The sequence below is a fragment of the Nymphalis io genome, chromosome 5, assembly GCF_905147045.1.
Source record: "Nymphalis io chromosome 5, ilAglIoxx1.1, whole genome shotgun sequence".
Lineage (NCBI taxonomy): Eukaryota > Metazoa > Arthropoda > Insecta > Lepidoptera > Nymphalidae > Nymphalis > Nymphalis io.
In genome coordinates, this window is record NC_065892.1 from 3305321 (window position 1) to 3319010 (window position 13690).

The window sequence follows — 13690 nt, forward strand, 5'->3', positions numbered from 1 at the left end:
TATAAATCCATAGTATTATATCTATAGTTTAATCCTTGAAAAATTTCTGTTATTAGCAGATTTTGCTAGGAATTTGACACGTATTCCATTAAAAATCTTATGTTTTTCCTAAAACTTAACATGGGTATTAAAGAAACCATAATTTTTTTACATAAAAAATATTATCATTGTTGACTTACATAAGCGTATAGAAATAAAAGTTCAAAATAGCTTCTGTACAAGTCATGACCTCAAAAGCCTCGAATGGTGACAAGAATGCTAACAGCATTTCCAATAAACTGCGCGATAAATGCACCAGGCCTCATGCCACTCTAGGAGTATCCAGTTAAAGTTATAGCAAATTATATTTTGTTATTTTTATTCAATAAGCACGTTTGAATCATCATTTTACAAGATTAGCTAAACGTAGGTAATAGGTTATAATAATAATATCGTGGATGTGGATTCTTCGATGCTATTAGAACCTGTAATAACTCAGTACTTACTCTTTGCAACTGATTTCTGATACGTGGTTGAATTAATTGTCATTATATTTTTGAAACTAATTTATATTGACACAATGTTTCATAAACTTACCATACCAATTAGGTATAATTAATATATTATTAAGGTGTAATCTTTATTAAATGCGCTTCAAAGAAAATGATTTTATAAAATGAACCCTTTTATTTATTACGGGGGCGAATTCGGGTTATGTGAGATTCCTACCCATTAAAACCCAGCACCAGATTATTTTTGCGAATACACCAGAGGAGACAAAGCCTGCCGATTTCTCGAAGAAAGGATCAAAAAATCGAAGCATCGCACGTTCTATTCTAATAATAATCAGAGAAGTATCTACCGACCATTTCCAAGATGAACTTGGAAGTGACTGACCTGCGAAACACTATGCGCAGTAAGTCGATAGGAAACGAATAAATAAATACAATTTGTTTAATTTATACCAATTACAAAATATATAGAGCCGAGATGGCCCAGTGGTAAGAACGCGGGAATCTTAACCGATGATCGTGGGTTCAAGCCCGGGCAAGCACCACTGAATTTTTATGTGCTTAATTTGCGGTTATAATTCATCTCGTGCTTTACGGTGAAGAAAAACATCGTGAGGAAACCTGCATGTGTCTAATTTCACTGAAATTCTGCCACATGTGTATTCCACCAACCCGCATTGGAGCAGCGTGGTGGAATAAGCTCCAAACCTTCTCCTCAAAAAGAGGAGAGGAGGCCTTTAGCCCAGCAGTGGGACATTCACAGGCTGTTACGGTTACGGTTACGGTTACAAAATATATAACAACAAAGAAGTGGTTATTTTTATTTACACAAAAACTGCTTGTAATACTTTATTTATTATAAAATATAATATTTTTTTTGTAATTTCAATGTTTGTCAATTAATCAATTCAGAAGTCCGGAAATGAAATGCTTTCAATGCGAGTTTACTTTACAACACATATAATTTCTCATAAAGTGTCGTCGGAGTTTTACTCGTGTATTTTTTAGTCACACCCATTTGAAAAGTCATAGCATTGGTAAACCGTCGGGCTTCAGCAAATGTTGACACGGCGCAATATTGCACACCGCATGATGGTTTTTGCTCAGAGCGGTTCTCGTCGTTTAAAGAAATGCCTTGCCTTTATACGCTTCAACATGTTTATGTATTTCACTTATATGTATGAGAACGTGTAAAGCTGAGGTACGTTTTAAATTGGTATCGTATACATATTTGTGTATATTTATTATGACAGTTTAAAAATCTATTTAACATCAAATATTTATAGCAATAATTATTAACAAAAATTATCAGTGTTACGTCACGTATTAACAACATTTATAATACATAAACATGATAAACAAACCAAAGTGTAAATCAGAATGCTATTGCTATTGCTAATAAAATAATATCGTATTAACTTATACGGAATATTAATAAAATCCATCAATTATGTAACATGAAGATTTATAACGGGGTAATGCTTTTGATGTTTACGAGTAAATAAAATTATTTAATGTGAGAACGTAACGTAAGCGTTGCAAATTGTTTAAAAACCCTTGTTTAAAAAAATATTAAATCGATTTAAGATTCACGATCCTGACCGTTTTTGTCGTCCCGACTCTTATTACAAGCTATGCGTTTACTTGGAGGGTAAATAATAATAATGACTATTTTGTGTTTATTTATACAAAAACATATTATGTGACACATTAGGTACTCCTTGCAATTTTTTTATTAAAAATGACAGCTATGAATCATGTCAACAATGAAAAGGCGTTTTGATAAAGCCATAAATTAATTACAATCGCTGGAATTATCATTTCATCACGATTGAAAGACCATAATTAACATAAAATATTTTTTTAATCCTACATAAGTTTTAGATTATTTATATTAGAACTATATAGATTAAGAGGACTTTATAAAACTTAAAATGTCGACGTGCAATTCAGTAAGTCCTCCAAGATATACCAATAAAAGTATTTTACAAGAACTTTTTGTCGTCACCATCGTCATCAGACAGTCAGTTGGAAAACTGGGCGTTAATGTCTATGCCTTCAAGTGGTAACACTAAAATGGCAGCGTACAAAGAAGGTCTATACGACCCGGGCAGTGGAGAAATTTGTACCAAGTACATAGCTATGTCTGATAGTACGGTACAGAGGCATCTCTATTACGCATACCCATGTATTAAAGATCCCGGTATAAAAGCAGCATTATTGGAACCAGGTTTGTGTTTTTTCTATGGATAAATAAAATCTAGAAAGAAAATCGTTTACAAATAACGTCAACAAAACGAAAAAATAATTGTCGAGCATGAGACCTTTGATATATTGGCTCCGAGTTTACAACGTCATTTGCTATTTGACTTGGTGGTGGGGTTGTAGGTACACAGGTCACATATCGTACCGCTAAGCAATCAATGTGTTGTTGTGTTCCAATATGAAGGGTTATTGAGCCAGTAAAACTACAGGCAAAGCTTATGTTCCGTTAGCGATGTAAGGGTTGTTGCAGCGCCAATATTTATGAACGATGGTGACCACTTACCATAAGATAGGCTTGCCCAACTGTTATTATCGAAATTGTTAAAATGTTGATTTACAGAATTTATTTATTAAAAACTCTTTCAAAAATGTATAATAATATATTAAGATTAATACATTTTTTTTGTATAAAACAAAATTTAGAACATATAAAGCATTTTCCACTTGATGGTCAAGAATTGTATTTGGATTTGTGTGAAGAAATGAAAGTGATTCCAGTGAGGAGTTTTCTCCGAGGGCTGCTTGGGGAAGTCATTGATTTGAAAGTAAGCACCATTATTTACAATTCAAGCAGCAGTCAGACCATTTAAAGGATAGAAATCTTTATTGCTTTCTGATACACTCCACCGTAAAAATTGCATACAATAGAATACAATACAATACAATAGAATATACTATACAACTTGAAAAATAATTCTTAAATTAAAAAAAATATATATATATATACGAAATTATAATGCAAAGAAAAATATTTATGCTTGTTTTGGAATATTAGAAAGTGTTCATTTTAATCAACGACTCAAAGTGAGGGGCTGTATAAGTTTAACTTGCATATCACAATACGTTTAACATGTGTCAGTACACAGACGTTCTGTGGCATCGTAGCTTCAAAACGTGAAAACGTCTATTAACTTCGTGTTTTTTGTTTAGAATATGTTCAATAAAACTTTAACTTTATTGTTCCTATATATATTTTTCTTATTGAGCTGTATTAAACTATATAGCATACAATAAAAAATACGTGTTAAAAATTTACTCCCTGCAGTATCAGTTTTATTTATAGTATGTATCTCAACTTCTTAGCACTATTTTAATCTCATGTCCTTTATCCAAAGGTTGTCTGAAAGAGATCGCTCCATTAGCAATAAAAACGCCTTTTGTCAATAGACATTATTTTATTTCTATAACAGTATTTTAATTTTTTACTCTTTCGATGTACAATAAAGCATATTATATTCTATAAATATGGGTAGGTCTTCTAAGTTCTCTTTTGAGATGAAACAGCCATGTTCCTTTTGAAATAAATACATAAAGAATAGTCGACGAAGATATTGATGCTATATATAAAAAAATGATGTTACTTTAATATTTTAAAATATGTTTTCCCGTCAGTTTATTGAATGTTTAGATAGCATAGCTGACGACAAGTCTATCTACTCTAAAAGCTTTTTATTACCCTATTAAGTATTTCATTCATAAATAGTAAATGAATAAGGCGTCAAAGAGAAGTGGATAGATGTAGTACCAGACAATATAACATGCAAACTTATTTCAAGTTTATCTTTTTAATAATAAAATAAACACTTTTAAATTCGTTATAATATGATATAGTACTACTTTTATATATTTTCTAGGTGGTAGGGCTTTGTGCAAACTCGTCTGGGTAGGTACCACCCACTCATCAGATATTCTACCGCGAATAAGCAATATTTAGTATTGTTGCGTTCCGGTTTGAAGGATGAGTGAGTCAGTGTAACTACAGGCACAAGGGACTTAATATATTCGTCCCTAAGGTTAGTGGCGCATTGGCGATGTAATGAGAGATTGATATTTCTTACATCACCAATGTCTATAGGCGGTGCTAATTTGTCCCGCCTACCTGTAACATAAAAAGAAATATATATATACATATTTGTTGTTGTTGTCTCTGTGTTTTTTCCAGTATTATGGCGTTAATCCTATTGGTGTAAGGGCTATGTCCATTGCTCTCACATATAACCGCTACGTTAAACGTTTAGATCTAACATCTAATTTTCTAACCGAAGACGCTTGCTACCATCTCGGTCAAATGCTGGGGGATAATGTTTCTGTACAAGAATTAATTTTATCAAGATGCAGGTATGTCTTAAGGTCGGAATTAAACTTAAAAATGTTATTCTAAATTTTTTCTTTCCAGTTGTGTTTAGAAAAACAGTTATACATAAGTGCAGCTTTTCTTGCTAAAACATATATTGCGTAGCCCGATAGTGGCTTTAGGCTAGCCCGTCTGGGTTGGCTATCGCAATCATCACATATTATACCGTGAAACAACAATACCTTAGTATTATGGGTTCAAAGTTTGATGGCTCATTGGCAATGTAAGGAATGTGTAATATTTCTTACAGTGACAATGTTTTTGGGCGAAGTAGCCACCTAAGATCAGATGGCCTAATTGACCGTCCGTGTTTCTTATTTTGTAACAAAATGATAATAATAATAATAATGAAGCAGAAATGATTTCCATTAAATATAAGATATAACAGCTAAATAATATATTCATATATGCTTTTTTAGATTTACATATTAAATGTAAATTATTCAGGATTCAAGCTGGTGGTATCAAAAGACTAGTGGTGTTTTTAGCATCTCGACCTTTAGAAGAACTGGATTTATCTTACAATGGATTTGGAGACATTGGGTTCGAATACCTTGCGCAACAGATCTACAAAGGAGCCGTCATTAAACGGTTGTTTTGGTTACAAAATATTCTCAAAAATTTCTTTTTTTCAACTAAAAGTTATAATGAGTACAAGTAATAATTTAAACCAGTCTACGACTTACATATTGTTATCGGGTTTATACTTAAGATTTTGTCGTAATTATAGTACTAACGGTATTTATCGAGACAGTAATTTTAGATGCAGTAGTCTTCGCTTCCATTAAATAGTGTACTCGTATCTCAAGCTATTGCTTTATGCGTCTGCAATTTTTCGATAGCGTCTTTCGGGCTTAAAGTGTGAAAGTAAGGCAAACAAAATTAGTGTTTAGCACATCTCGTACGCGAAGCGAAGTAGTAGCTATCATTATCACCAACTTTATCTTGCACTAGTAAGGTAAAAAAATCACTAATAATAAGAAGACACATTTTATTTAGGTTATTTTAGTTTTATTAAGCAATAATTAATTGCTTTTTTCTCCGATGATTTTGCAATGAAATCTTCTTTTCTTTCGAAAATAAAAACAAATAACGTTTGCTTATTCGGTACGATTGTTTATCTGATTAAGTTCTTTATAGTTTTCTTATAAGAAGAACAGGTATTTGTCTTGTAGAAGTACAAAATGTAATAATGATTTGAGACTTAAATAAATAAAACTCAGGCTATTGGTGCAAGTAAATCGTTCACTAAAAAAATGTAATCAATGGACTTTTTAATATTTATTGGCCCATCGTTTGTAGTAACAATTTTATTAAAATAACGCAGAGAAAATAGATTTTATATACTACATATATAACAAAATAAACATTAACTTATCGCTTTCAAATCCTATGAAAATTTATCAACACACAGCTGAGCTATGTTAAGCTGCGTTGAAAATAGGAAATTACTGCCGGCCCCATTCCAATGGTTATATTCCGTCCTATCGTAAAATTATTAGGAAATCGGCTGCATTCCCGTTGAAACGTCGAAATTATCAAGTTAGCCATTTAGATCCAATCGTATTCGGCGGTGTTTGAACGTCATGTGAATATATCGAATATACTAATATACGTAATTAATTACATTGCATCCACTAAAGCATACATTGTTTAGTAGAGAACCACAGATTAACTAATAGTTCTTAATAGAGCGTTAATCTTCGGGAGTCGATATATTGTATCAAAAGATATAATTTTATTATTATAAATAATTGCTTAACCTGGCCTTTCGGTTTACGCTATAATATATGTATAATAATGCATAACTATTTTTTTAATAAAGAAGACGTTTCTAGAAGCAAAAGAAAACAAAACCTTGAATATATTATACACCAAAACACGCACATTATACATATTCACTAGTCTGTAAAAATATATATAATAATGAATGTTTCGAACAGTGTTATTATATAAACATTGTAATCGAATCGATATTTCAAACAAAAGGTTGAATCTGAGCTACAATGATTTAAGTTCCGAAGCGGCTTATTCGTTCGCGGCTGCTATTGAAGTCAACAACAAGACAACTCATCTGGACCTCTCATGGAACAAAATGTCCTCGCTCAAAGGCAAGTGGAACTCATTAACAAACTAAATGCGTTTATCCACCTTCCTGAGCGATTCAGATAGGGCACGAAGTTTGCTAGTTATAAAAGTTTGGCGCATTGCGAAAGGACATTTAATTTAAAGTATTTGTAAGGTATTCCGTTTTGCTCTTCATCTTACAAAGTTTATTTAATACGTATAAATAAATTGTCAATGGATTTATTTCGATTGAACAAAATATAAATGGTTGTGGATCGAAAGATTAAAGATACGATATCAATACTTTTAAGGCTTTATAAGCAAATATTATAAATACATAAATTATCTACTTCATATTCCGATGTGAAGGCGACGAGAAGAATGATCGATGCAGATTGATAGCTTAACACGGTTTCCGAGTTGCTGGAGCCTTATATATATAAAAAATACGCTATAATAAATATAAAAATAGTAATTACTTTTATAGAAATATTACATATATCAAAATATATTGCAAAGATAGAAATGAATGAACCTACTATCCTTATTTTCTTGATTACGGATCCGCTTTCTTTTTTCAAATATCATTATTATTATCAATTGTTTGTCCTTACCCTATTTATTTGGAGTATTGAAACGGAATTAGCAGACTATAATGATCCGCCGCTTGCCTGTCATTGGAGACCAGCAGGTGGTCGGTCATTAATGTCTCGATGTTTCCTTTCGGTGATGGGTCAGATTGGTTTCCCGACGCTTATGTACTCGACTGAAACGCATACGCACTTAACAGAAATACACCCAGTTATTTTATGACACCCAATATTAAGATGGTTAAACTTTATTCTACTCTGCAACAGCAACGGGCTTTGCAACAAATTTAAAATCTTAATTTTCAATAAAAAAATAAAAATACTTTATAGCTTGTTCTTTTTTGTTCTACCCTCTGAAAATTCTATAGAAAAGAATGATTTTTCGAACATTCATAGTTTTTTACTATATTGTTTTAAAAGCAATAATTATATTTTTTTCAACAATTTTAGTATACACTGTTTCACATCACACAATTAATTCAATACTGTGGTTACTAAAATCCTTTTTCTGGCCTTTTTAAATATTATATTTCGGTAAACAAATAGGCTTACGTACGTAAATATGTTGAAGAAGAAATTGCTGTTTCTATTTTAAATAATTCATGGGAAAACTTTTACCTGTTTTTTAATTCATAAAAAGGTGAAGAAAAATATCGTGGGTTGTTGTGTCGAAAAAAAATCTGTCACAAGTGTATCCAACAAAGCGCGTTGAAACCGCGTGGTGGTATAAGGCCTATGTCTTTTAAAAGCAGAGTTGATCTTAGCCCAGCTGTGGGATAATTTACATTAAGTTACTTTTCTTTTGATTGTAAGGTGTGAATGAATTACTCAGCTTTCTCAGTGAAAGTGATGTCTTGGTTAACCTCAATATGTCCTGGAATAACCTGACAATAAGCAAGATTCTCAAGAAGCTGTTATCCGTTAAAACGCTTCGTGTATTGGATCTAAGCAATAATAGGTGAAGTTGGAATTATGCTCATAGTTATTTAAGTGCTTTAAGTTAAATATACATTTCGAACACAATCATGAATATTATTCGGACGTGCTTATGATGAGAAACGGATTTCGCAGATTTCAATGATAATACCAACTTTCATTTCGAATATGGGATGGTTTCCCGCCAATTTACGATTAGGGAAATTATGTGCTCAACCTCTAAAAGAAGTCCCTAAGTAGCCTTTTATAATATCCACGGGTTGAAAATTGAAATAGAGTAGGTTATATCCTCTGCCGGGTGCTACCCGGCAAATCTATAAATGCATTTTTGCATAGCATTAACGATATATGTCTTATATTATAATTATATTAATAAAGGTTGGGGTGGTGGAGAACTTTTTGAAAGGTTTCTTCACAATATTGTCGTCGCCAAAATCAAGCCGGATTTGAACATAGATTCCAAACTTTTTGTTATTAGTATGACCAACGTGTTTACTGATTTGAATATTCCACTGTGGTTAGATGCCTTAAGTAAATATACGTACTAATTAAATAGCATGTAGACGTCTAGAAAGATCACTTGTTTTCAATATATGTATATAGAAATATTTAAAAATTTGAAACGAAGTTAAATAATATATTGGATATTATATTTATTGTGTCTCGAATTACAAACGTTTAATTTATACACTAAAGGACAATTATTTAGAGGAGAACTAGCGTTACACTTTTTTATAAATTAAACTGTCCGTGACTAAGTTTATGTCGCTGTTCCTAGTAGGATGTTAAGTTCGTCCGTGCAACGCATCTGGTCTACACAATTATAAGTTTGTAACCACAGCAGCGTCCACAGTCGCCATTATGTAAAGTGGGCATAATATGCGTCACGAGCCAGCGTGACGTGACAGGGTGAAACGTATGAAACATTGTTGCTATTTCCTGTAAAAGAAAAAATAAAAATTCTCTGCTAATGAGCAGCGTATTCATTGTCTTTGAGAAAGACATAGAGCAATGTCTTTCTCAAAATGAATGAAATGAATGAAATGGTTCTTACGAGCTATTTGTAATTGTATGATATTACATAATTATGTATGACTTGTATTAATCAAATTAAGTTTTAATTTTTGCACTTATAATGGAAGCAGGTGTTCTCCCTCACTGGCTATATTCTTTTTTTATAAGTGATTATTATTTCATTTATACTTTAAATATATGTTAGTCTTCTAAAATTTTTAGAATTATTTATTATATGATTAAAATTTTATGCTCGTTTAATATAAGTAGTGAAATATCGTAAATTAAACCGTTTTCTTCATTATTAATGATAATTTACAGATTAGATAAAGCAGCTGCAAGAACTATAGCTAATAGCCTTAAAACGGCGAAGAGTCTTCATACTCTGGACTTGTCTTTTAATCCTCTGTATGGAGATGACGCTTATTTATTAGTATGTAAGCTGAGAAATAAGGAGATAAAGCTCGTTAATCTATTTATGGATAATATCGAAGTTAATAAGAAATTTGTTAAGGTACGTAATCAAATTAATTAGTACATATTATAAAACAAAGTACCCTCGCCACGTCTGTCTGTCTAAACGCGATAAACTCAAGAACTACCGAATGGATTTTGGTACGGTTTTTACGAATGAACGGAGTTATTCATTAGGAAGGTTTACGTGTCAATTGGCTGAAATATAACGATGATTGTTGAAGATATCGAAAAAATACATGTCGACTGGGAACTTTAATAACGTGTGACGCGTATCAATAGTATATATAGTTATATGTATTACGACATGAACGTTATAGGTAGACCCCTATTCTATCCGTGCAAAGCCGGAACTGGTAACTAGTAATATTATAAAGGTTAGATTTATCAATCTTCCAAATGTGTAAATAGATAGTATTGTCAATTTTAAAAAATGTAGTTATAAAGTTTGTATTAACGGTTATAATTCCATGCAGAAATATTATTTGTAGTAGTTATTCTTACACTATTTTACATCGGTACATCACTTAATGTTAGGGCTTTTTGTCCGAGCCCGTCTGGGTACCGCGCAATTGTGTTCTGGTTTGAAGGGGACAGCAGTAGCTTTTAATTCGTTTTTCGTTGATTATTAAAAAAAATATTTTAATTTTTATCGATATTGTGTCATAATTGAAAATGTTAATAATTTCAAACTGAAATCATAGCATTCATTGCGACAAGGTTTATTATTTCAGTATTTTGATTTAAAGACTGTATATGGATAATATAAGAAATGTTTTACATACTTTATACAATTAATTTCCTTCTTCTATTTTGGATTTCGAAATGAAATAAAATAGATTTAAAGACAGTTCTTTCGATCTTTGAAAAAAATATTGTTTTTTTAAATAATTCTATACGGAAATACTAATATTCTTATTTAACTCCTAAATTAAGCGTACTGCTTCTGTTAGGAATGGGGAGGATAATAGTCCAAGGGGTCATGCGACTTTTGCATCGTTAGGCATAAACCGTTGCGCTATTGTAGCTTAAATTACTACTGGAATCAAATTGGATTCGTTTTGTAAAACCACAGTATGTTGCGAAGTATTAAAAAGCTTAATATGCCGCAAAAATATTTTAACTAATTTATAGCAATTAATGCAATTCACTATAAATTTTCAAAATCGTGTCCGTTTTCATTGTTCCTTTTTGTCCGTTAATTGTACGATTCAATGACCACCGGTAAACTTTTATTGCTTTTCGAGTTATGTGTCAATTCGTTTTTAATATTATTAGGTTATGGGTAGTTTTTTAGGTTTACGGTAGTTGTGCTATTTATTTTTTATTCTATATTGAAATGTGTAATGTGTTTTCGATAACTAGTTTAATTCAGTTTATTATAGATATGAGAACATTTTGATTTAGGAACGTCAAGAGGTATTAAAATTAAGTTTTCGTAAGAAATGCAAGATAACGCATGGCGAAGTTAAGCACGACTACACCCTCTCCCAGCCGGATATCAGAGAAATAATATTAAAGAGGATTGATTATGTCACATCTCGCGGTCATAAGAAGAACAAGTTTGATATAGCGTTAGTTGAAAATGTTACATATAATTGTAATTTCCATAAATACCCCCTTAGCGGATGCTAATTATATTCTTATGTTCCTCAGCTTTCTAAGCTTGTAGTTTTGGCTGTGCGCTGATGTCAGTCAGGACAAATGACTTTATTAGCTACATACTAATTTAAATTAATAATTTATAAGATGACGGAGCAGTCCAAACAGACTGTCTATTCAAAGCCAGCATAGTCCATATATGTACTTTTTCTTAAACGTGAAAATAGCTCATGCGAATATACTGCCAGGAGTTCAGTATTTTCGCTGCAAAGGATTAGTAATAAAAATAAGTAGTCTCTCTACTTTAGATACGATCAATTTTATTTGCAAAATACTTAAACGATTTAAGTATTTATGACAGTAATATAGTTTTAAGTAATCGTTTTTTAATAATATTTGTCTTATAATTTACTAAAATAGTGAAGTGAACAGACAATAAATGTCCTAATAAGTTTTCTTCATTCATTTTTTTCTGCAGGTTATATTTTCTTCAGAAGATAAAGACATGCGATTATGTTCAGCCGAGAGAATTTTTGCAAGATATGAGATTAGCAGGCACGCCGTTGGATGAGGACTTAGTTTTAGCGCTCACGGACACTTTTCCTGGACCTAAATTGGAAAAGGGAGATAAAACTTTAGATTTAGCCGGTATATCTATTTTGTCAGATTGCTGCTACGGTATACCTAGTTAATTAAACCTCGCTATACTTAGTTGATCTAGATACTGGTGTCGTGGGTTTAAGCCCCAAGTCGGATCAGTAAAAAGTTATAGTGTTTTTGCGGAAATCGGACAGGAGAATGATATTATTCATTTAGTGGTAGAGTTTTGTGCACGTCATGACTGTGTAGGTGTAAAGCCCAATGATAACATATTCTGCTGCAAACAACAATACAAAATATTGGTACAAGGGACAAACAACTTAGTATCCAAGGTTCGTATTGACAGTGTAAGTAAATAATGTCCAATTATATATGATGATAAATTTATAGGTGTAGTTGAAATGATCAAACGATTTTGGCCAGACAGGAAACTACCGCCAACTCCAGAACCAGAAGTGGAAGAGCCTAAACCAAAAAAAAAGCAAAAATAGTAAATAAGGTAGGATAGTTAAGAAGAAAGAAGTTAGTATAGATTATTATAGTTATGAACTCAATTTTTAAAAGTTGAACTTTAAAAAAAAACCATTTTTGTCTTTCTGTTTGAATATTTTTCAAGAACAGAGCTATAAATTCGAAAAAAAATATTCTTATTAATTAATTATTATTATTGCTAATAAGACGCATTTACACTTTATAACATAATAAACTATCGATGGTAGTCATACCGCGAAGATTGATTAGTATTTTATCTTAAATATTATTTATTATAATTATCAACCAGACAAAATTACTGCTACCAGTTAAATAGATTCATCACCAATTCTTTTATCATAAATTTTAACTTTTTTATTATATAGAACGCAATTTTTCCCACAACTGTAATTTCTTCAGTTTGGCAATAAAAATACCAACTTTATGATTTTAATTTTAAGAGGTCAAAGTTTCTCTTGTACTCTTAAAGTTATTTCTAGTTAATTTTTAAGACTAATTTATTTACTAAATTCATTAAAAAAATGATTATGTTTAATTTTAGATTAATTTAAGCATTGATTAAATGAATATATTATTCAATATTTTTGTTATTTTTATTATATATAGTCGAAGTTTCTAGGAGCAAATAAATATATTAATGTCACAAAATACAGTCATTTTTCCTTACATAAAACTATTTCTTTTAAAAGTCAATCTCGATCCATACACATTTAATTATATCTAAGTGAAGTTTTCACTATATTTGAAAGACAAACTTTATACGTATAAGAAATACCACTCTATAGAATTTTAACGACCCTCTATAAAATACTGGCCTTAACTTCCCAGACTTAGTCGAAACACTCAAAGTAATTATACCGGAACGAGGCAAAAACTCGACATAATCCAAACCACCAGGCTCCTTCAATTAACAACTGGATGCCTCGGTCTTTATGTACACAGGAGATTAAACTTCTTTTTCTTAACATTACAGTTTTTAAGATCTATTTTTGCATCTTACACCTCGAAGTTTTGTGTGACTCACC

The 13690-nt window shown here is 31.4% G+C and overlaps 1 protein-coding gene across 1 annotated transcript; it reads left to right on the top strand.

Moving 5' to 3' along the window:
* The first annotated feature begins 855 nt into the window (after positions 1-855).
* On the top strand, positions 856-12664 carry LOC126768349 (leucine-rich repeat-containing protein 74B-like). The gene is made up of 11 exons (XM_050486374.1): positions 856-895; positions 2458-2721; positions 3180-3301; positions 4699-4874; positions 5338-5481; positions 6880-7001; positions 8361-8505; positions 9813-10011; positions 11379-11545; positions 12052-12221; positions 12564-12664. Exons 1-11 carry the CDS (start codon positions 856-858, stop codon positions 12662-12664), a joined length of 1650 nt encoding a protein of 549 aa, XP_050342331.1.
* The last annotated feature ends 1026 nt before the right edge of the window (positions 12665-13690 follow it).

Coding starts and splice junctions, on each gene's coding strand:
- LOC126768349 (XM_050486374.1), top strand. CDS start 856: ATGAACTTGGAAGTGACTGACCTGCGAAACACTATGCGCA. Junction 3,302..4,698: donor GGGAAGTCATTGATTTGAAA/GTAAGCACCATT, acceptor TGTTTTTTCCAG/TATTATGGCGTTAATCCTAT. Junction 10,012..11,378: donor TTAATAAGAAATTTGTTAAG/GTACGTAATCAA, acceptor ATTTTGATTTAG/GAACGTCAAGAGGTATTAAA.